The following is a 25,610-nucleotide window of genomic DNA, read 5'->3' as shown; positions in this document are numbered from 1 at the left end:
TTTGTACTGGCTGCTGAATTTTGTCACTTGGTCTTTTGGCACATATTGCTATAGCCATGGTATTTCCTCCTTCAGTTTGATAATGTAATAAAGGCTGAAACACGTCCCGGTGTTCATTTCTTGCATTCTAGAAATAATCTTACCTCTTCCTGGTGTATTATCAATTTTATACACTAATAGACTAGTTGCTAAAAGTTGTTACATCTGTATTCATAAATAAAATTAGTCTCTATATATTTTTATATTATCTTTATCAGGTTAAGATACTGTACTAGACATACTAATTCCATATAACCTGAGTTTTAGATATTTTGAGCTTGAGTTTGCTATGAAACATTCAATTGCAGATGCTAAGAAAAATGCTAGATATACGTGGCTTAAGCTTGAAGGAGAGAGTAAAGCACTGCAGGTAGTGATTTAAGAGTCATCACAATACGAGCGGAAATTAAAACTATGAAGACAGACAATATCTCCTAGTAAAAAGTATATACCCCAATAAGATCAGTGTCCCTAAGGTACTATCCTTCACTCTTTTAAGTGTCTGATGGAATGAGACTCTCAAAAAGAATCTGAACTATGTACAGTCATAACTTCCAAAATAGTATGAAGCTTTTAGAAAGAAGTGATCGACACTATTAAAAGGGAAAAGAAGCTATAAGATAATCCCTTAGAAAACATCCATTGGTTTTAGCAATTAGATATCAGGGAAAGAAATTTTAATAGAATAGATAGAGATAGAAGCCAGATCACAAGTGGATAAGAAGCAAATGAGGCTGAGGAAGTATGGATGACAAGGGTAGGTTATGCTTCTAAAAATTTGCGCAGTAAAGGAGTTGGATAATATCAGCATATATTTTAGGGATAAAGATTTTTTTTTCAGAACGAGAAAGTTTTGTGTATATTCATATGTTGAGGGTCAAGAGTTTAAAGAGGAGTATTAAAATAACCAAAGGAAAAGGAGATCCCTCAAAAAAAAAAAAAAAAAGAACACCCACAGGATATTGGGGAGAATACAGCCAAGGACATAGTTTTGGCTTTAAAAGAACAAGAATACCTTGACCACAAAGACAAGATAAAAGAAGTTAAAGATAAATGGAAATGTAGGTGAAATGTAAATAGTGGTAAGAGGCTGATTTAATCAAGCCTGATGGCTTCAGTTTTGATGGAGGCAGCGAAGGCATCTGCTGAGAATGAGGAGACAGGACAACTATCCAAAGAAAGGGCCTCAAGGAAAACTGTGAATATTCAGGAGAGCTGTTGAAGGTCATGAGCAACAATGGTGGCCAAGTACAAATAACCAGTTCAGCCCTTGAGGTTGGATGAGAGGAGAAACCAGTTATTTGTGAGAGTATCAATCAATATTTTATTTGCTTATCTCCAGCAATACTCAACCATATTACAGGAGTAGGGGAAAAATGGAGAGATATAGCAATGCCAATTTGCCAGACTAGAGCCTTGGTGAGCACTGAGAAAGAGGGAAATACATGGATGAAAGAGGATGAAAAGGGGGGCTCAAATGAGCAACAGCGGGTGCCTGCAGGTCAGGGAAGGATAGCAGCCTGATAGATTTGACCAAATTAGGAGAAAAAGACATAACTGAAGGATGAATATCTGAAATAAAAGAGTAGTTGTATTATAAGTGAGACAGGCTGATATCATGGAGTTTAAGATTCCTGAGATGAAGTATTTTTTTTTTAAGGACAACAAGCTTTATGTGATCCTGGGACTGGAGGGCTGATGTTCAGTAGAGTTAAGCAGATTCAACAAATAAGGCTAGGTTTCGAATGGGTTAGCTATATGCCTTTAAAATCTCCTAGAATTGCAGTGAGAGAAATAACAGGAGTGAGAATGGGTATAAGGTAGCGTCACTAGACTGTATGACTTTTATTGGAGGATGCATTTTTATTAGTGAGTGGAGATGGTTGTGTGTATCTAAGAGAATGCCAGTTTCTCCTTTGGCTTCCTAGAATGTAGGATTTATAAGAGTACGGTAGCACCGTGCCACTGTTGACGGCTGAAAGGGAAACCACCCCTTTAAAGAAGAAACAGGTTCCAGTTAAAGCAATGTCATAAATTCAGTTAAGACAATGTTTTAATGAAAAAAGCATCTTGCCAAAAGATTGTGGATATATGAAAGATTATTGACAGTGACATGAGTTTTCCAGATGACTCAGTGAAAAAGTGTTAAGTCAAGGTAACAGTAGAAATATACAGAGAATGAGGAAAGGAATAGAAATTAGAGAGGATTAGAATTAACACTAGTGGCTTAAGAGGAGGTGGTAGTGGATTTGCCTTTCATTCAGTGATGAATAGTTATAGAGTTGAGGGACCTGTTTAGAAGTGGATGGCCTCAAATGTCTTAACTTTAGCACAGTGAATTTCCCAAAGAATACCTTGTTTAATCCCAGGGAAATTGTAATGGCCATGAGGTTCAAGACCAGGCAAAAAAAGCTCTTATCTCAGGAGGGGCTGCCTCCCATCTCACAGAACAGTGAGTTCTCCATGGGAGTCCTCTTCATTGTAGTTCATTCATTCCAATTATTTAAACTATTTCATTCCAATGATTTCATAATTTTCCAGTAGATTTTTAAAGCAGATATATAACTAGTCTACGTGGGATGAAAGAGACTCCCCTCTTTGAGAATTCAGGATGTTAAGACATATTTTCAAACACTTCAGCCAACTGTATAGACTGAAGAGCCTGGTCAGGTATTTGAAATTAGAATTCTAGAGTCTGATTAAGAGTTTACATTCTAGTGGTTTATGTACAACATTAGAATTAATTGCCGATATCTTTAATCCAAGAGATTCCACTTAAAGATCCAAAAACTAAAAACCTGGTTCATCTAGAGAAATCAGCAATATAGATTCATGCTTCCTGAATCTACTGAAATAGTTTTAGCTGCTCCTTTTGAATGGAATATGCGAGCCCCAGTTCACTACATTATTTCCTCTGCAAAAATAAGCTATTGATTACTAGTTCGTGAAATAAAGAATTGCATACATATGTTTACATTAAAATAATGGATTAACTTTATGCTAAATAATAATGATAATAAAGATGAAAATTAAAGAACATAAAAGGTTATATTTGCTACTGTCTTCATCCTGAATACAGTAAGCTCAAATGCTGTTACAAATATTGTTCATATCTGCCTATATTTTATATATAATCTCTAGACTAGAGAATTAATTTTGTCACATCCACCTTTTCCCAAATTTCATTCAGTTATCAGCATTTCTCATGCATTAGGCCCTGCGCTCCTATTTCTATTTTTTTCTCCATTATTGTTCACTCGTTCCAATTATTTAAACTATTTCATTTCAATGAATGCAAAAATCACCCTCAGATTAATAGCTTCAGATACCATAATAAAGAAAAAATATGGTTAAGAGAATACAAAAGTTTGGAGAATATATTAGCATATCATGCTATTGTGAGAAAAAAAAAGTAAATCTGAATTTTAGCTTCCTAGGAGACAAAGAAAAAAGATGTAAACAAATATATGATTCAAAGGGCCAAGAAAAATACCATTTAATTATTTAGAGTTCCAGGAACTTTTCCTATTCTAAGATCTGGAGGAAATTTCAACAGTGAGTCTGTAGGACATTGTGTATGATACAATAAACAAAATCCACAACAGCATCCCCAAGACATGGAATTTACTTATCAAAATATGCTTAACACAAGCTTATGGTAAAACTGTGATGTATAATTCTGTGAAAAATTGTGAAAGGCCGAAACAATAGGAATCAAGGTCAAGTGCGTAGCTCTCTGGAGTGATCCAAAGGATAAACTTAAAACTATCAGAAGAAGTAGCTTAATATCCAGTTTTTCAGGTAATCCACCATAAATATTATTTCCTTCAGATAACTTTTAAAAAAACATTGAAAAACAGTATTCAAAGCTATAATCTCTGGTAAAATCACAAGCTGAAGCAGTACCATAGTATGATAAAGTCCACATATGAAATTTAGAAATTTAACTAAAACATGCATAAATGGAAAGTCACTACATGTCTGTGTCAAGGAGAGCTGAGGATCAGTCTTCCTCAGAAAACATTGCTGGGTCTGCTCCAACACACAGCTGAGTCACAGAGGCCCTGGACAAATTTCACAGTACATATTACCTTCCACGTTCATAGAAAAAAAATCAAAAAAATCTGTTGTATAATATTGTCAGATTCAAGCCAACTGAATTTGGGGGAACATCTGCAAAGATAATGCTTTCTGTCTTTGGACATGCTTTCTTGGCAGGATCAATTGCCTCCCAAGGCCTGTCCTAGGGTGTGGCAATAAGGCTATATACCATCAGGGTAGAAAATGTAAGATACACATCTTGAGATGCTTCATAGCAGTAGATGGTGCTTTTTTTTTTTTTTTTTTTCCTATTTCTCTGATACTCGAGTTAAGCTCCTTGAAGCTCAGATTATTTATTGTATTACTTTTGTAACCTTTTTCCCAAAGGAACATGTAATCCATACACAGTTGGCAGATATTACTAGATGGCAGATTTGTTTTTAAAATGGTAAAATTAGATAATACATCTCATCTAAATTCATGGAATTTTCTCCCCTAATAACAGAGCCATGTGATAGCTTAAAAACATATGCTTTATCATCATTCAGTAGCAGTTTATTCATTAGAACATTCTGTACTCTTCTGAAATCTAACATATCTCATCACATCTCATACTTGGTTATTTTCCTTCTCAAAAGGCTTTGTTATAAATCCGATGCATTTAACTACCAAACTATGCCCATAGAGTACTTGGACAATAGCTTACATTTTAAATTATAGTAATTGTGGGTGCTGCTGACCTGTCAATCTCAAATATATTTATAAGCTACACGCACAAAAATAAAATGACCAAAGTGATTCCAATTAACCAGCACTGACTACACATTTTAAGAAAATCACTGGGTGTGCCTCGGATCCAATGCTAACAATTTGTTACGCACTGCAGTGTTACAGCTTTCTAAATGGTAAGTAACTGTTTAAAAATTCTGAAGCATTCTTAAAATGTTTCACTTAAACATTTCTGCAATAAAATCTTATTGAACTGTTACTTTCATTAATTTTCTACAGACTAGGGAGCAAGGAATTCAAGTTCGACTTTTTTTTTCCTTTTAACTTTGCCTACTACTAGCAAATAAACTGTGCCTCTTTTTTAAATAAACCCCTGGCCTTGAGTTTTGGCCCCTTAATAGTAGCCTACATGGTTGACTACCCTTGGTGTTAAATTTTCTTAAATTGTATTTCTGTCAGTGTATCATTTTTTTAAGCAATGGACCCTATAATAGCAAGCACTGGTCTGTCAGGAGTGCATTTTAACAGCATGACACAAGTATTTTTCACTACAGGAGACAAACAATGATATGTATTACATGCAGTAAACACTGCCTTTGGTACATAGGGTTCTCTTAGCATTTATCTGTCTAAAATCTCACCGTGTCCTGAATAGGAGGTTGTGGAGGAGAAGGAAACCCTGCATCATATTAATGTTGCCAGTGGCTATAGTATAGCTAGTATAGCATTAGAAAAGAGTCTGCACACATGGCCATATTTCTCTTGAAAGAAAACCTTGATTTAATATTAAATGGACAGAGGAAGGCATATTAGCTCATGTTTAGAAAGTCCTTTTCTTTCAAACAACTATCACATCTCTCTGATACAACTCTTTTCCAAAGTATTGGTCTTTCTCCCCTTTTACTGACAAATATCACTACCAAATAACTTTCAATTAAGCTTAAAAAGCTATTAAGAAATAATAGTGCTCTCCATATTGGGTGTGCACAGATCCCAGGGATGCTTAAACAATTATTAGCATTTCCATTTCCATTTATTTTATAACATCCTTTAAACACTGTTTCCTAATTTTAAAAATGTACAATGAAGTATTTATGATTGATAAATATATATTTATATTGAAAGTGCACACTTGCATTTCTTTAGGAATAGAGGTATTTAATCAAACTATTTAGAGAATACTGTGTCAAAGGATATGAGTTAAAAGATATTGGCATTCAATTGTCCTTGCCACCTGAGGAAAAACATACAGAAATCAAGACTATAAAGGAAACCTTGAGCACACTGAAATTTTATATATAATTCTACCCTATGGAATATTAAACATAATGCTTTACAAGGCCATACGACTTTCACATGCTAAAATGTGGAGAGCATGGGCATATATTTCAGAAAACTACCATATCAGTTACAAAGGAAATCCCAAGTCAATAATTCCCAGAGATTCAAATTAATCTTAATTTATGCAAACTATACTATAATCTTAATTTAACAACCCATTCCAGATTCCAATAATTTTCACCATTAAATATTTTTTTTCCTATATGGCTTTGGGTAGAAATGGCATTTAGGCATTTTTTCATCTATTTTTTTTTCATAGGTGAAAAGTTGGTAAAATACCTTATTATAGTTATTTTTCATATTCTTGATTACCATTCTTAAACCTCAATTTAATTTTTTTTCATCTTCTGTTTAATTTTCAAACTCTCTTACCTTCGTAACTCAGTGATATTCCTATTTACACACAAGTAAACTGAGACTTAAGATGGGTTGTATAACTTGTCTAGGAACATATAGCCAGGATGTAGCAGAATTGGGCAGACTTTAAATCTAAAACCTAGGGATTAGGTCTAACTTTACCTCATTTGGAAGATGTTTAAGGAATTAGCAAAAACTGCTCTGAGTTTTTTCTTTATATAAAATGATATTTGGAGAAGGTTAAAACCAGCAGATAAATGCATCATATTAGTAATACATGACTAATTTGCCATTAATGATACTTGGAGGGGGTAGGGCAACACCCATGTGGTAGAATAATGAGAAACACATAGCAAAACGATTTAAAATACACTATGTCAAAATGAATATAGGCTAAGCTTGTGACTTTAGAATCAGTAAAAACCTGAGTTGCGGTGAAAATGAAAGTCTGTTTACCACTCAGCAGAAAAATCCTCAAAGGAAAATCAGAAATATATGAAAAAACATTTTAATCTCCTCAAAATGTATAACTTTTTTTACATCACTAGAGAAATCCAGAGTAAACTCAGGAGATAAAGCATTTAACACCTGTAGTGAAATAAGCATGTGATCTCTCTTCCAAGGATAATGGTTAGTTTAACAATCACCATTAATGAGATGATTTAAACACCAAGCAAATAATAAGCTCAAGATCAAGTGATTTTTCCTTAAAATCAAGCTCAAATTGATCCACTTGGAAAGGTGAGAATCGCCAAGTGATCAGGAACGTAGGTGTTCCAGTCAACCAGGACAAGATGGCCATTACAACAGCTGCTCATCTGCCAGAGTATAGGAGGACTGCTCCATAGCATAACAGAAGCGAGCACAAAGATGTGCAGGGGGTCAAGGGGAATTAAGACCTATAAAGCCATTTGGCCACCACCTCCCACCCAGCTTTCTAAAAGGTATGCTTTTAGTCACTTTGTGCAAGAAGCACCTAGATGGCCACCATTTTGAAAGCTCACCCATTCACACTGTGCTGCGTTTTCAGATTCAAGGCACATTAGCCCAGCTTCTCCACCAATACCTATGACGCATACCAGCCCATTTTATAAATATAAATACAGGCCCAAGTACTTGATTTACATTTGAAGTTTTATTTAACTTATTTAATTTTTAAAAGTAAAGACAGTTTTTTACATACAAATCCCATTCTTAAAAATGGGAGTGTATATTAATCTTTTAGTTTTGAATGCATATTCATCTTTAAGGTTTGAAGATTTAGCTCTTCCTGATGTGAAACTAAAATTAGTGAGCTAGGATTAGGGTAGGGGTGAGAAATATTAAGTATAAACAGAACACTGTTTTGTCTCATCTCATCAAGAATGCGATTAAATAGTTTTAAATAACAATATGTATTTTCTCTAAATGCTGGATTCAGAAACATTTATGATAATTACAGTAAATATGTTATTTTAAATGTTTTGTACTAGAAAGTAATTTAATTAAGTGAAACTTGACTTTAAAAATAATGAAAAAATTCACCCTTCAGACCTAGAATAACTGATGTTTCCACTTCAAGAGTAGAAATTGGCAGGCTTTGCAAAATCCACATCTTTGCAATTTTTATGACCTATTCAAAAAATATCAATTACATTGTGACCAGGACAGAGTTTAAGGACATCTTTGGCCCAGCTGTTACCCCTTTACAGTCTGTTTTGGCAGCCTTAGTTCATCAATTTGGGCATTCCTTTGTGTCTCACATTGAAATATTATAATGTATAAAGAGTCCATTAACCATTTTGGTAGATGTATGTAGATGTGCCGACCTAAACATAAACATACAACTACACTATAACCCATGAACTGGCAACATAGGCAAATGACCAAATCCTGAGGTCTATTTGAGATTCACGTCTCACAGCTGTTACTTAATCACACAGCGTCATCACTGAGTCCAAATAAAAAGACATACCCCCCCAAAAAAAAATCTACCAGTAAATAATAAATGAAAACTAATCCCATTTAATTTAGCAGATGAGTTCTATAATCCCCAAAAAATTCAGTTCATAATAGCCTAACCAAATAAACGTCACCGTGTTTCTCAAATCTTCAGGTAAATGGTTCCAGGACCACAGCAGAAAACAAAATCTGCATTTGCTCAAATCCCCTATATAAAATGGCATAGAAAAAATACATACAACCAGCTCTCCACATCTATGGATTCCTACCTGCGGACTGAAAATGTAGAGGGCCAATTGTACTACCACTTCCTTGGAGGATGTTTAGAAAAGTATAGGTGCATGTTAAGTTTTAACAACAGGGTATAACGCAGGACCATATAGTGGTTGCCTCTAAGCCTTTCTTCTGCGCTCACTCTAACCACACTAACATCCCTGATGCTCCTCAAATGCATTAGAAAAGCTCCCATCCCAAGGTCTTTGTACTGGCTGTTCCTTGTATCCAGAATGATGTCTTCCTTATACATTCTCATGGCTAGGTCCTTCACTTTTTTCAGGTATTTACTCAAGTCACCATCTCAACAAGGCTGTCCCTGTGTACTTCATTCAGTTGTTCAAATCTTTCTCCCTCCTTCCCTCTCTCTGTCTCTGTCTCTCTCTCTCTCTCACACACACACACACATACACATAAATACAAATTCTGCAAACCCCTTACACTGCTCTATTTTTCCTGTAGTGTTTATCATCCTAATGTACTCAATAGTTGTTTTGTTGATTATCTGTTTCCCTTAACTAGAATATAAACTCTACAAGGGGCAAAGTATTACTGTGTCTTATTTTTTTTTTTTCAGTGCTGTATCCAGGGCTTTGTATAGTAGAACATATAGAATAATAATATTTGTTGAATGGGAAAATGGGGACCAGGAATGCTAAGTGTTTTTGCGAGGTGCATCAATTGTATCGCTGTTGAAACTGTACCCATATCTGTGATAAGAGACGAAACAATGCAAACAATGTGAAAGTTAGAGCTAATGAATGCTATCTTATTCTACATCCAAAACATAACTATGAAGCTTGAAGCTCAGTTTTTATAAGACTACTGACTTACAAAAGACTTTTACACAGCCCAATTTTTACTTATTTTTATAATATATAATTTATAATTTATAAGATCTATAATTTATAATTTACAAATAATAATGTATAATATAATTTAGAACTATAATTTGCTTATTATGTATAAACTCCCTTCTCAAAATTTTTCAAATTCTCTCTTGATTGTACCTTTCCTCATTCTCTATATTGGCAGCATGGGATATAATTAGACCAAAACTCTTTATATATTTTACTTAGTTACTTAAAAACAATGATGACTCCATCGGTTGTAGAAAATATAAAAAAAAAAACTTGTCTCTACATCCTTTCCAAATTTTCCACACTGGCTACCTTGTTCTCTAAACGGTAAAATATTGATAACTTTATATTTATATATTATACAAAACCAATTGGAAATATATTCTATATTCATTCTTTATAGGAATGAAGTATTGGCACTCAGATATTTGTTAGGTGACTAAATGGTCTCATTTTTAAATTGTTAGACAGCAAGACGTGTGACCATAAATATAAACACCAATACTACTTGCTCATCAAGGACACGCCATGGAAAGAAGGGACTCATAGCTCAGAACATTTCTCATTTTTTTCCCCTAATAAATGGCAACAGAAAATAGTAGTTTATAAATTTTAAGGCAATTCGATAACTTTTAATTTCTTCGTATCTTCCAAAGCACAAACGATCCCTCCACAAATATTCACATGAAATACTTGCAGGCTTTAAAATTATGTTCACAGTATAATTGAATATCTCGTTTGTAAAATACAAAAAAAAAAAAACCTGCCCGTTGAAACTAAAACTCATATTTAGTATTAGAAATTATGATTGTTTTTTCCATTTGTCTCTCCCACTGCCATCTCATCCACCCAAGCTAAAGAATAGGTACTAAATCACTCACCTTACCCAATCTAACATGTAGCTGTTCATCAGAATATATTTTTATTGAGTAGTTGATAAAATGCAAATTAATTATCATGTCCAACACAATGAGATGTTTTGAAATATAAGTCTTGACTCTGCTATTTTTGGTGAAATGTGAGCAATCTATCAAAGGACATTATGTAAGAGATTTTGAAATATTTTGAAAACAAGAATAAAATAATTTCAAAAATCATTGCATCGCTGTCAGAACTGCTATAAGAGAAACAGTATTGTTCTAAAAGTTTTCAAAAATAAGAATAATCTAGCAAAGTTGAAAATTTGCTATTTTCCCCTTCAAGTTGCCTGTTGGGATTGCATGGCATAAATGATATGGGCATTTATTTTTTCTCTGTGGTATTTAGATTACTACTGGATGTTAGCATTAGCACATTTTATGAAGTTCCCTGCCCTCTTACTAGTCCTTGTCATATTAGATATTTATGTTTACTAAAACTGATTTTGTTTTTATTAACAGAATAGGTTTAACGTAGATGATGCATTACTTCATTAGTAATAACAGTTTTACTTAAATATGGCTTTGGTATACTCTGCAAATAATCTTTGAATTCCTAAGAGTCTTTTATTTTCCCAGTAGCCCAGTTGGAGAGTTTTTAATATTAAATTGAATCATAACAACACACGCTGGTTAGAGTCTAACTTAATACATGCAGCTTAATGTTAATTTTCCAACTTCAAATCAGGGATCTGACTATTCCAAGATGATTATTTCTCAAGTGTGATTTAAAAAAAAAAAAAAAATCTAGTAAAGCCCACAGCTATAGATGTTTTTTTTTCATTATAAACAATTAACACTAGGAAGAAAACAATTTAACAAAACATTTAGAATCTTTACCTAACAATAAAAAATATCATTGAGAAGGAAAAATGTCTATTAGGAAGTTTCGATAATACAGGGCGGAAAGCAAAATGCACAGGTGACTGATGTGAGTAGTTTGTCGATGTAGTAAATACATTTGATGGATATAATAAAAGAGTAAGCTTAGACTTTAATTTCTTTAGAGAAAAGTTATCCATTGATCTCGATCGTAAGGGGCAAAAAAGCTTAATAAGCAAAAGAAATTGCTTTCGAGTAAGACATGAAAATCTAACCGCCACATTTCTTGCTTCACAATGTAAACTTCCATTCCAAAATACATCTCTTATAAATACTTTGAAGAGAGAAATGTATGGTTAATCATCAAAACAAGTATGTTGTGATGGTAGGAATAGAAATAGAACAGACAGTATCAAACTCCACAGAGCTGAGAAAGACAGAATTGGGTGACAAAAATCACAACAGAATAAATTTGGCATTCTATCGTTATTATAACACTTGTCTTTCCTCTTTGAATGGTGAATACCCTGTTAGAATAAGTCAGTGCTCCAGTTCCCAATACCAAAAAATTAACTGGCATCAATATCTAAAATTTATATGTTTCAGAGCCTGGTGAAACCATAGCGATCTGGCGAAGGTCAATTATGACAAAAGTTAATGTTTATTCTAAGGTTATTTAGATTCTAATATCTGCATGTACAGCATGCACATCTATACCTACACCACTTTAAATGCTTAATAGGAGAAATTCCACATATCACTAGGAGTAATTACTTACAAAAACCAATTTGAAAAATGAAAACAAAAGGAAAATGCCTTTCAAAAGAAACACGGCTAATGCAAATGCTGCCTAAAAAAATATATCTGGTCAGTTGAATAGAACGTTGCTATTTTTATTGTTACTTTCCTCATTCTCAAGATCTTGTTCTGCATTTACAATTCATATATTTTGTTTATTGATAAAAGTGAGGAAATGTTAGGTAAGTTTTTTTTGGAAGATAGAACGAAGTTACAGAATATAATTTTGAATAATATAAGATATTCCCATAGGAAGTGGAAAATGTTTTCAAACCAAGTGCCAAAATAAGATCTCAATGTCTCACCATGTAATGAAGGAAAATACAATGGCCATTTAGGTTGGTGCAATCCTTTTATAGGCTATATAATTTTTATGTGAGGCAGAAAACTGAACCACATAATGCATTTCTACAATGCCTATATTCATCAAAACCATTTACAGAATCACTACTTTTTAGCAAACCTTAAAAATGAGATTCCTTAATAAATTACGTTTATGTAGTCAAAACACAGCATCGAAATTTATTATTAGTCACTTAATGGAAGTTAATGGTGAGTTTATAAATGAAGTGCTGGCTTACTTTGATATACTCTAAGAGCAACCAAAAATAGAGATTCTTTTCCAGAGTTCTATGTATTTATAAAGTGCAAAATAAGCAATTTTAGCAATTCTCAAATGTAGTTCTTCCAGATGCATTTAATCCTAAATATACTTGTAGAAACAGAATCTTTTTTTCTGCTAAGTCAGGTATGTCTAACTTATCCATCTTATGTGTAAAAACTATCCTGACTTAAGTATTCCATGCTTTAAAAAAGATAAAATATGGTAAAGATATAAAAGTAGTATAAAGTATTTTTGTATTTTTAATATTTTTTCTTGGGGTGTGTGTTATTTTCAGTGAAAATACCTCAAATCTGCCAAATGAACCAAAGCAAAAATCCACAAAACTAAAATAATTATATTAAATACTTATTCACTGAAAACAGATGCATCACAGAATTAAGGACAGAAAGATATTGTTGATAAATTTATAAATAAGAAATTTTCCATGTAGAGAAAATCTTTTGAAGAGATTATTGCAAAGAGGTTGTCACTGAGGAAGTCTGGTGTGAAACCACCAATTTTTTCCAAAGTAAGGGACACTGTCCCACAGTTTGTACAAAACAAAATTATCACTCTTGATATGTACTTGTCTATGCCCGATATATAGTCTAAAATAATTTAAATAGAATTTAATAATTCTTTACTATGAGAAGCAGAAAAATGAACATAAATTACAACTTTTTACAAGGCTATAAATAAGGTAAGACAATTTGCAATATAACTATTTTTTAACAGACCATGGAGCCTAATACACTCAGATGTCAAAATATTTTTTAATACTAAGATTAGCTTAGACATTTAAATATGGTAAAAGTTATGACTATAATAAAGTGTTAAGAAAGCTTAAATGAAGCTTGTAGAGAAGAAAAAAACTTATTTGGGAGGAGTTCCACTCCACGTAAGAGTTTACATTTTCAGAATTTAAAATAAAAGTAATTTTTCAAGTAAAAATAATTTACTGCTTTCTGGGGAAATATTATCAACTGCCTAATATTAAAAAGATGATAATGAAGGAAAAAAACAATAAACATTTTATTCAACGTTAAAAAAAAATTTATGCAGTGAATTGTCACATAAAATAATATTAACATATTCATGTTTACTTTTAAAGCCTTAATTATGTACTAATAAAAATTTAACCTTACATAAAAATTTAGAGGCATCAGATTTGATCAATGTAAAATAAAGTTATAGCTGGAGTCATATTTTATGTAGCATTTAATTTTAACTTTCTATTTTAAAGTTATTATATTATTATATTAAAAGTATGTAAAATTTGTAGTAAGCATAGCAACTTTAAATCCTTTTTGTTAATTGGCAACTCTGATGGAGCACGAAGCATCACTCTTTCCTAGTAGCTTCATTTTAAACAAATCATCCTCACATATAAAAATAGCAAATTGCATTAAAATTTATATAAGATATTTTCAGCTTATATAAATCTGTAAGTAGCTTCCATGGCACATATCACAGCAAACAGCTTTGAATATATTCTCTGGTCAGACACCATTCATAGAGATGAAAGATATAGCTATATTGACTTAATGCTTAAAATATACCACAAGTAATAAGTTTCAGGCTTAACAACAACAAAACATATACACGCACGCAAAAATTGCCCAAAAGCTTGAGTGATAAATTCTGATATCCTTTATTGCCACCAGTTTGAAAAATATTTTATTTTTCCTGGTTTTACTTTTTAACATGTGCCACAAAATCTTAATTCTAAAACTCTTACTATAACTGCTTTATTCATATTTCCAAACTGAAATAAGGATGATAGTCTGGCAGTCGTTAGAGTCTTGTAAATGTCACTACTAAAACTGCTATTTTAACACAATAATTGTTAATCTACTTTAGACAGTCTATTTTAAGCTCTAGTTCAAGGTACAAAGATGCTTCCATGTCTAATTGATCAAAAGCTCCACTTTTAAAAATATAAAGTTATAAATGTGTTGGATACATTTTTAACAGATACATTTCTAGGTCTTGGTATATAAATATTGATGGGCAAATTGACTTAATAGTTTAAGTCAGAAGGCAGTTAATAGGGAAAGTTTTTAAAAGTCAATCCTTCTGTTTCTGAAGGTGAACGAGCCTACAAACTGGCAAATTCCTCACATTAGATCTGTGCATTTTATACTCTACAGAACAACAAAAAACATTTTACCAGCGCTGTTATGAAAAGTGAACTGTTAAGATTTAAAACTAACTACATAAACTATAAAGTATTTTCTTTTCCTTAAATATAGCTAATTGTACCAGAAAGGAAAAAAAGAAATCTGAGAGAAATCAAAAATGCCACAGTAATAGTTTCGATAACTTAAGAAAATATCTTATGATTTAAATTCTTGGATTCATCATTTAAAGAACTTGTAAAAACATGCCAGTACTACCACTGCTCCAATTAACACAAAATAAAGTATAAAAACTTCAACTCATTGTTTAGTATTAGAAGTGTCTTTTTGTTTTCTTTCTTGGAAGAAGTTATCTGGAAGTTAATACAATTGGCAAAAATATGTTACTCTTCTTCAGATACAAAAAAATTATCTAGCCCAGGATAATACCAAAGCCAGCAATTTAGTAATACAGGTAAACTATTTTCTTCTGTCATTTTCCATATTCTTACTTAGATGTCTAGTGATTTAGACAGAGAAATACAAACTGTGAGTTATTTATGGCTTGTTTGGTGCCTCAAAGAAATTATATATTATCCGAAGACCAAAAACCAAACCAAACCACTTTTTAATAGGATTTAAATGGCCAAACACAAACAGTACAGAAATGAGGAAAATTATTTTCAAAGCTTGGAAAAATAGCCACAGAATACTACTTGTTCACAGATCACATTGCAGATTTATGTAATTAATAAACAGTTGGATAGTAACAATTTAAGGCAAACCTCCATTTTTCTATTAGTTATTTCATCCATTATCTAAAATTATGCCTTTCAAACAGCAGGCATTCAATAAATATTTTGAATGACTATTATACAATTCAAAGAAATTAATTTATAAATAAATTTTGTCTGATTGTATTTGTCCATTTGACATGCAGAATCAGACTACTTTAATTTCCCAATCAGAGACATATGCCTTTGAATATCCACACAATTTCATTGAAATGCACACTTTCCACATAAACATAAATACCACATCTGTGGCATAATCTGTAACACATCACACAGTACTTTATACACATACCAATTCCACATTTCACTTCTGCAATTTTCAAGTGTCGCTGAATTACTAATTGCCAGAAGAAGTCACATTATATACAACAAACCTTCAGTTTAAATAAGGAATAAGCTTGCTGTTAACTTAGTTTGAAATGTTAACAACCTTTAGGCTGTTAACATAACAACTGGCCATTAATGTGGTAATGACCGATTTAGGAGGAAATTGTACTTGGAGAAATGAATATGTTGGCAATCAGGACCAGGGTTTTATTTTAAAAGATAGGAAACTTTTTAAATAAGTTAACAAGCACTGAAAGTTTGAACCTATCAGTAATTACCCAGACAAAAAGCAATATATAGACTCTTTTAGAGATAGATAGGATTTCTGATTTCTGATATGAAAACTATTTTGAAAATTCCCTTTAAGAAAACACTTATTTGAGATAGCAAATGGCGATTGAACATTGTATTTTTATTACTATAAGGAAAAATAAAATAAAACAAGTTTAAGGTTACTTTCTCTGTTCGATACTGTATAGACAATTGCAAAACAGCTTTTCTCAGGACCGATGTATTTCAGTGGCAAATCTATATTTTTGATTTTAAAAATCCAGATCTTTCAGAAGCTTTTCATTAAATTTCACTCAAATCTATCTTTATTACTTATTAGGATACCTCAACCTTGCCAAGACTATATAAACTTATTGTTTGGGCATTCTTACATAAATCCATTTGAGGTACTGTAGTTGTGAATAAATGTAAAAGTAAAAAGAAAAAAAAGAAAAAAAGTCAAAAATCCATGACTATTGGTTGGTAAAGATGAAGCAAAATTAGCAAGCAGTGTTAAATCACTACAAGCAAATACAAATGCTTTATGTGGAAATGAGGCTCTAATTCACAATGAGCGGAGGAGAAATTTTTATTTCAAAGAGAAAAGTTCAAAGACTGCAGTTCTAAAAGAATTCACGCAATAAGTTAATTCTGATTAGTTTTGCCACTGCAATGAGGAAAATCCTGGCTATAGAGATTCACTTCCCATTGTTGGCAACTTGCATGTATTTTGTGCCCTCAGATCACTGAGAAGTAGTAACAAGTGGTCATAATTAGTCAGGAGGCTGTCAGATGAGGCAGTTCTAAGATGGGGAAAGAGTAGAATCTGAAAAACAGTGTTGAATTCACCCTCTTGTAACTACCATTAATCAAACAGTATGCTTTTATATATCAAAATTAAAGTGGACTGAAAATAACGGAGTTATATACTAAGACGCGCCAAATTTCCTAAAAAGGACCGCCCCAAATGATCAAGACAGTTAAGGAGTTAGAGTTGATTGATAAATTTTGTGTCATAAGAGAAAAAATTTTAAATAAATCGCTTAATGTCAGACTAGAAAAATGATTAATTGTATCAAATATGAAAACTCAAATGACGCCATATATCATTTCTTTAATTTGATTGATTCTTCTTTATTAATAAAAGTAATTTGCAGCTGAATCAAGTCACAAAGTTCTCTGGAAAGAAAAATAATTTTACTTAAATAGAAGTCCATGTGTTAAGTACTGAATACTGGGAAACAAAGTTAAATTGACTTCATGGCTTCAAAAGCAAGAACATCTGTATTGTACTGAAACTGTTTAGATGTCTATAGTTCGGAGAATGGGTATCTTTTCCCCAAAATGATGGTGATCTTTACTTTGTTAATTTCCATAAAGCTACTGGCAAATCTGAGACTATTAATGCTAAGTGATGTTTTTGTGATGATGACTTGGCATGCCATGGAGGAAAGATGAATTCTACACTTGAGGAAAGTTTTCAAAACTGTACAGTAAAATACTGATAAATGCCATTTAAGAATTACAAACAGAATTTCTCTGACAATTCTGAAACAGAAAGATACCTGAATAGTTTTATGTTATGCTCAGCCTACCTTGTCACCTGTGGTCTAATAAAAAATTTGTATGATTTCTACAAAATACATCCTTGACATGAACTGGCAGTTTCAATACAAGCGATGGAATAACCTATCCCTAATATGGGCATACAGGCAAGCCAAATCGAAACACTTTAGATATTGTGTGTTGTTGACTATTGCTTAAGCAAAAATTTGCGTAATAGGCACCTGGCAACAATTTGAAAGCTGACAGGTCAACATCTTTCAGGAATACAGGCTGGTAGTAAGGAAATGAAACAAATAAACAAAAAATACACTTACAAAAGTATTTTAAAAGGAATCCAGTCATCACTGGTGTGCAAGGATAATTCCTACCTCAGATAGTCTCTGCGACAAAGGATAAGATTAGCTTTAGTGTACAGGGTGGAGCCCACCTCTCCCAAACGACAGTCACAGCAGGCACACTTCAGGCAGTCTTCATGCCAGTATTTATCCAGTGCCTTTAGAAGATACCGGTCCTTGATCTTTCGGTTGCAGCCAGCACAACCTTTCGGCTTGGTGTCTGGCTGGACTGAGAGCATTTGTATACCTAAAGGAAGACAGAAAAAAAAAGAGAGAGAGAAAGAGAGAGAGAGCTGGGACTTACAAGAAAGAATCAGAAGATGTCAAAAGATCTCAAATAAGTTAAATATTTAACATTGCATTTTTCAAAGAATATTAAACTTTCTTTTTTAGGGCCATATTAAAATCAAACTAAATTTTGGAAACAGGAAGGCTCAAACTATATAAAGTCCTTGTTAGAGAATTTATAACCAAACATGTAAAGTGGCGAAAGTAATGAATTCGTGTTGTACATAAGTAAGATTACCTCATTTACACGAAGTTAAAACACATTAAATAATTTTGTAGTGTCCCCATTCTCTACAGAGTGATTCCTTCAGGAATAAAACGCGAGTAAATGGCTAACAATCTTAAAAGAAAGCTATTTAACAAACTAGTCCATGCACACTCTATAGGAGTCAAAAATGAGTTTTTTTTTAATTGATTAAAAATTTCACTTAATATGTGTTTGATGATAGAAGGAGAGTGTACTCTCATGGGATTATACTATCCTTACTTAGCAGTAGAAATGTTTATACTTAAGTACACAGTAGAGTCACCCCAAAAGCTCATCAATCCTATATTACTCATTTGCGTCCAAATACTTTTGTGCCCTTGACATTTCAAAATATTCATCATGTTAAAATAAAAAAAGGTATACTTACAAGCATCATTCAGTGCCCTGTTAATGGCAGATTACCTAACAGTATACTACTACCTGTTTTTCTAATAAAACTAAAATATGGGATTATGTAATTTATTACCATAAACATGCACTTATTTTATAGAAGAAAAAAGCAACAGAAGGCAAAGTCTAAATATACATAAAATTACAGATACAAAGATAAATGTATTATACTCATATATTATGTAAAGCTATACTATACATAGAGACATTTGTATATTTCGGAGATATATTTCCATCATAAATAAAGAGTCTAGCTGGGTTCAATGGGTTTTACAACTTGACTGAATTATTTTATTCAATGAAAGAATATTCACCTTTGAATTTTTTCTGCTTTCCTTTAAAAAAAAAAGCTGGAGCAACTATTCAGAGCTTCACATTGATCAAATAACACATTTAAACCACTGTAAAATACCACAGATATCATAAATTCTAAATCAGTCATTTTATAAATTATGATACACAGGGGCCTAAGAGACATTGAGGAACTTGCTCAAAGCTGAACAACAGTTAAACATTAGAGTTGGTGGCTTTCTTACAGTCCAGAGATTACACTGCTATGTCATACTTCCTCGGCATAAAGTTTTTAAACTTGGACATGGAAGGATAAAAAACATCAAATATATATGCATTCGAAACAGTTTCAAGAAAAGAAATGCCATAATTTGAGTATTTTCTGAATATTTTTTTACTCCAAAATAGTTAAAGCTTCATCAGTTTTCTTTAATGTCTTATGAAGGAGGCTTCATCTCTACTACCTTCGCAATCATTTTCTTTTATAATCACACTAATAAGAGACATGAAGGCAACAAACTCTCACAGCTGAAAACTTTTCTAGCTACAAATAATACATGAATTGCAGGAATATTGTTATGAAGTTGAGCCTCCATTAGAAAATAAGTTGGTAGAGTAATGGAATGGGGAATAACACAGAAGAAAACAGAGAAGCTGTTCTTTCTGTATGATATGCATAGCCGTGGTCCACGGAGCTGCAAACTAGCAGCTGGGTTTGTATAGAAGAGCAGGTGGTATTCCTGTAGCCTGCTTTCTGTTCCTTTTCTTTGAAGGAGCTCAGGGTCTAGTGTAGATTAATCATAACCCTTGATAGCTCTGCTAAATCTCACTCTCTAGAACTTCTAACAAATGAAGTTTCTTTGATCAGAACTAGTTACTGTCTTCTAGCAAGGTTCCACAAGGGATGAATCCCATTAATTATAGCACAGATCAGACCCTAGTGCCTCTTAACCATATACCTGGGGAGGGGGGAAGTTTTGATTTACTAAATGACATTCTGGATTTCATTATTGAAAACATCTAGAGATATATTAAGAGTGGCTATTCCAATTATCCAATTTATAAGGCTATTATTTTTTTATATATCACAAAGCTAAAATTTTTTTGTAAAAATCCTTCTTAGTGGTAGCTAAGCTCTATATATTTCCCTGCGTTGTGTATACCAACATTTGGCACAAGCGACACTACCCTGCTTGTCTTCACAAAATGTTTTTTGTTGTGTTGACATTTTAATTTAGCACTCAGAGGCCAATTAATATTTGAAACTCTTACATTCTGTTTGGCCTTGGGCATAAAAGGAGTTTGATATTTTACACACTCCATCCTGGTATTGTTTTTTTAGACAAAACATCACATTTCTCTTGCAAAGGAAATCTTTTCAATACTCTGCAACTTTACCAGCTGTATAAAAAGAACTATTTTGTAGTCACCACTTTGCCATGAACCTAAAGGCATAAAACAGCCTCCCCTCACTACCCAGAAGTACACGTCTGGGTAGAGTTATGTGTTTGGAGCTGAGAAACATTTCACAAGTTGCTCATAGCACATCAGGACTCATAACTAGTTTTAGATTGGCATGTAAATTGTTCTGAGGGAAATTCTTATTGCCTCTGAGACCCTGCCATTCTGAGTTATTTGACAGTTTAAGGGAAATCATAATTAAAAAAAAGACATAAATAATAGCCTGTGCAGTGTGGTGTGCAGAAATAAGTAGAACCATTTCATTTAAACTCTGGTGAGCTTTTAATTGCCTGGATTGCATTGTGAGGCGGCCTAACGGTTGATTGCCTCCATTATGTTCCCTTGTTCTGTGCCATTCATCCGAGCAGTCTCAGCTTCAGTAGTTAACACAACAAAGTAACCACAACTCCACAACACACAGGGGTTTAAAAAAATAATCATAATAAAAGATTTGCAGCACTTAGACACAGTCTTTTATATTTTTGGACTAACTACACAGTGAATGGAAAACATTTTGTCCCCGTCGGAAGATTCACTGAGAACAATTTGGGAAAAGGAATTGGAAGAGGGAATACATAAAGGGGGTTGGCAGAGATGAGGTGCCTCAGGAAGATGCTAAAATGGGACTGCAGGTTCTGCAGCTGGGAGCAGTGACACAGATTAAAAGAATTTGGCCAACACGGCCATTCGATTGCCAAGAGGTACCAAACAAAAGATTTTCTCTCTTCCTGCCCATCTTCATCCTCTCCCAGCCCCCAGCCCTGATTGGAGAACTGGATTGGGCCTAAAAGCTTGTTTCTCTCTGTTCACTGGCCCAGAGCATCCCTACAGGCTGAAGCCCCCTAAGGGACAACAATGCAAATAGATGTCCCCAGATCTCAGGCGCTGGAGCTGCTTAACTCTGTTCTGCCCCTTCAACTCCCACCTCCCCCCCACCCCCCCACCCCCTCCCCTTTTTGAGCAATGGAGCTGGGAACCAATTTGATTCCCTTTTTCTCCAATGCAGCTGCAAGGCTCAGAGATACTGACATTTTTCCACTCTTATCAGTTTAATTACAGTTACCATGGCAGCAAAGTGCTAGTGCTTGGCAAAGGCCAACAAGAGATTTGCAAGACTGAGTTCAATTTTGATGCAGCTCACATGCAAAATAAAAAAAAAAAAATAAGAAACATACATACACTCTAACAAAGAATCCCTTGCGGAGTTATGCTCCAGCCTTTTGTGGTTGTGTCTTTGCAGCCACACAGCGATGATTTGCAAAGAATGTAGCAGTATTTGTTGCACCTAGCAAGATTAATTGGTTTAAGCAGCAGTCTTTCAAAGCAGTTACGACAATAATATTTTGGATCTTTTAGAAAGACACAAAAGCAGCGGAAGAGCAGGGAGGCTTTTGAGGAGCCAAGAGTGCCGAGCGCCGGCAAAGTGCATGTATGATAGATTGTAACCTTACCAAAACTTTTCTCCTTTTTCTGCATGAGTTGACTTAGGCGTGCCTGAGTTGCAGCGGTTTCGCATTGAGCACCAAGCCCAAAGGTAGACGTAGAAGGGGGTCTCCTTGAATAAGCTCAAGTGTGGACCTGGTGCGCAGCCCACACAGCCGAGGACTGACTATTGTGAAGCCACTTTGGGAGCGGGTCGGAGTGGCGGCGGGGGGTGGGGGGAAGGGATGAGGGCGACCAGACGAGACACGGCGCACACACAGAGCCCCTCGCAGTGTGGCAGTGTGCAAAATGATGGCGAATGACAAAGCCACATGCTTCCCTAACTCTGCCCATAATCCTAAAATCCCAGCGGCCCCTTTTAGCTTCGTGGTAACAAATGGATTTGATTAAACTGTCACATGCAGCGTTAGCATAGCGTATCATGTTCAATATGAAAAAGATCATAAATCAGAGTTGTATTTCATAACGGCTATGTGGGTAGCCCCTGTAAAAATGCACTGCATCAGTTTGAATCTCAGCCTATTAGGACATAGGCACCCTCATCCACGGAACCTCTCTCTCTTTTGGTCACTTCTCCCCAACCAGCCCCTTCTCCCCAAATAGTCACTTTTCCTTCTCGTAGGAACCACATTTTGTTATGGCAGAGTGGAGGAGAAGCAGAAGTGTCAACAAGAACCAAAAGATTGTAATTTCAACTCTTGGAGTGGGGGGAGATCAAGAATTCCAGTAAGTAATGAGAAGGGGGGTCCGTAACCAACCCAGGACCGAATTCTCTTCCTATGGGCTTGGCCTGAGTGAACATGTCCTAATTCCAAACTCTCTCTGCCCCTCTGTCCCCGGAAGTCAGGGGTGTGGAAATGCTGCAGTTCATCGTGAACTTTGACTATTATCCACTCGAGTCGTACTTGAGACGTTCCGCGCCGCAGCCGCTCTCCCTCCTTCCATCCACATCTTCCGCCTGCATCTATTTCATGTCTCATCATAAAAATAATGAAGCCTCACATGATTTAAACAAAACCGTCTCAGCAGAGCTGCAGCCCGAGCGAAAGTTGCAGTGCGGAGCTGGGCTGCAGCTCCAGTTTATGCCTCATTAGGAGGCTTGGGGAAGAAAAAAATACCCACATCCGCACACGCACGCGCGCACCCGCAGACACACACACCACAAATAAGCCGACGCGTGTGTACACAGTTGCTGCACTTACCTTCTCAATTAAGCGATACAGGGGGAGGCCGTTCAGAAAGCACAGTGGCTGCTTTGTAGCTCTTCTCCTTGGGAAAGGTCAAAAAGAAGCATTGTTTGAAAAAAAGGGGGGGGAGGAATTTCTATTTTTTAAGTTTAAAATAATGAGGTCCTCAAGGATCCGCCAAGTAATGGTGTTGACCGCATCTGAGCCACAGGTGTCCTCCTTTTAGGCAACTGCAGTCCGAGGCTGTCTCTCTCTCCGTCCTGGCTCAAGACAACTTACCCAGCAGCACGCGAGGAGCCGAGCTGAAGGAAGCCCCAGCTCTCAGCTGCAAAACGCAATCCCTTCCCAGCCAGACATAATACAGCCAAAGAAAAGGTCACTCAGTTATTACTGAGCCGGCAGAGCCCAGGCAGCGCTTGTCAAGACCACAGAGAAGCAGCTCCCTTCCGATTTAAGACTATTTACCTCTCGCCCCCACCCCTCCCCTCTTCTCTCCTTTCCTTCTCTCCCTCCCTCTCTCGCTGGCTCCCTCGCGCTCGCTCTCGTGTGCCTGTTCTGCAGCTCAGTCAAGTACAGCCGCCCTCGGAAAGTGCAAAGCAGCCGCGAGACAGATCCGGCTTTGTTGCTAATTTCCCAGGGTGAAAATTTACAAGGCTGCGAGTGCAGTCAGCACAACCACATGCATATGCTACTCACAAACGCCGGGGACGACCCCGCGTACAGAAAGTGACCTCTGCTGGAATCTACTCAGGAAGGACCATACCTCTTGGACTCGTCCAAAAGAAGTCCTGAGAAAGAGCTCCGGAGAAAAAGAGTAGAGTTCCTAAAATAACCCGAGCATTTTGGAATAGGTGGCCACATTTAAAGCGAACTGTCTGCCAAAGCCATTTCTGAAGCTGCCAATTATGGAAATTAAAATAAAAGCAAGGGAATCAAACTGCTACCAGAATACACTGGAAAAGCACACAACCCTCCCCTTTCAGAAATGTCTGAGGGATGGTTGCAGTTGCCCGGTCTCTGACTTCCATTAATGAACTCTCTCTAAAGTCACTGCTCCACAGGGCAGGTCTGCCACACAGACAGGGTCCAGTGGATGACACACTCCCCTTCCTCCCTTACTCCAATGGCCCGAGAACCAAACTATGAACTTGTTCCTCATTGACCAACACTCAAAACCCTCCCACCCCCAATTAAAACACTTCCTGCAATTACTTGAATTTCTCACAATTTCAAATTTACATGCCAGAATGAAAAACACCCAAGAACACCCATAAACATGATTTCATGGCTAACTTGGTCACAGAGTCGTCGACTATCTTCACCGTTACCGTTTTCTTTCTATGCTTGTTTTAGAGGCCTTGACAAATTTTCTTTTTCTTGAAATAGGTCCCATTACCCCAACCTCCTGTCCTCTTAACTTTGTATCTGTAAAAGCCACTGGCAGCTTTAAAGCATCCTATTTTTTTCTAAGTTTTCAAACTTCAAAGTCATCTTCTCTTTTGGTAACTATCATAGATAGCATCCTTGTCAGATTTTTCCAAAGTCCTGTCAAAGGTCAAGCTTAAAAATAGTCTGAATTTGAATGACACTGGCTGAAATGTTTTAAGGGCCAAGAAAAATTTAATTGTTGAACTCCAAAAAACTTTTTTCTTCTCAGCACCATCAGTCTTAAATTAGTTCTAGTTAAAAAAAAAAAAAATCAAAGCATCTTTTTCATGAATATTTAGGCTAAATTATGCTTCTCTCCATATAGAAAAATGGTGTAACATTGATAACTTATTTTTAATCCCTTCCCTTTTTCAAAGACTCGTACATAATAAAACAGTATGTAGTTTGCTTTCCTCTCCCTTAAAAAAGTAACAAAACTCAGAACTAACCTGAAAAATAACGAAAGTCACAGACGGCAGATTAATAAGAACCCCTTCAGCTGATTTGTGCTGTACATAGGCAGATTTCTTAAGTTTGGCTTTTCTGGCCCGTCTAAGCAGGCACACATACACCTCACCCATCCGCACAGCTCCCCGCTGTTGTACCCCACCTCTCTGCTCCAGCCACTCTGAAAACACCCGTGTGTGCCGCTGTGTGTGTGTGTGTGTGTGTGTGTGTGTGTGTGGCTCTTGCGCTCTCTCCCAGCCAATGCACTGAGAAGAA

At 35.1% G+C, this 25,610-nt stretch overlaps 1 protein-coding gene across 6 annotated transcripts in view; it reads right to left on the bottom strand.

Annotated features, from left to right (window-relative positions):
* Positions 1–25,495, bottom strand: part of LMO3 (LIM domain only 3) — a 55,876-nt gene extending 30,381 nt beyond the window's left edge. The window contains exons 1-3 of one of the 6 annotated variants that reach the window (XM_016159766.2): positions 25,337–25,495; positions 23,475–23,541; positions 18,165–18,378 (exon numbers count right to left, since the gene is read on the bottom strand). In XM_016159766.2, coding sequence (XP_016015252.1) covers positions 18,165–18,370 — 206 coding nt within the window. In that variant the 5' untranslated portion in view covers positions 18,371–18,378; positions 23,475–23,541; positions 25,337–25,495. Of the gene's footprint in view, positions 1–18,164; positions 18,379–22,008; positions 22,115–22,280; positions 22,440–23,474; positions 23,918–24,155; positions 24,175–24,222; positions 24,435–25,336 lie in introns of those variants that run through there. The other 5 variants (XM_016159765.2, XM_016159767.2, XM_016159768.2 and 2 more) reach the window with 5 other exon arrangements.
* Positions 25,496–25,610: the final 115 nt, after the last annotated feature.

The sequence above is a fragment of the Rousettus aegyptiacus genome, unplaced genomic scaffold, assembly GCF_014176215.1.
Source record: "Rousettus aegyptiacus isolate mRouAeg1 unplaced genomic scaffold, mRouAeg1.p scaffold_m13_p_2, whole genome shotgun sequence".
Lineage (NCBI taxonomy): Eukaryota > Metazoa > Chordata > Mammalia > Chiroptera > Pteropodidae > Rousettus > Rousettus aegyptiacus.
This window is presented reverse-complemented; position numbering and strand designations above follow the sequence as displayed.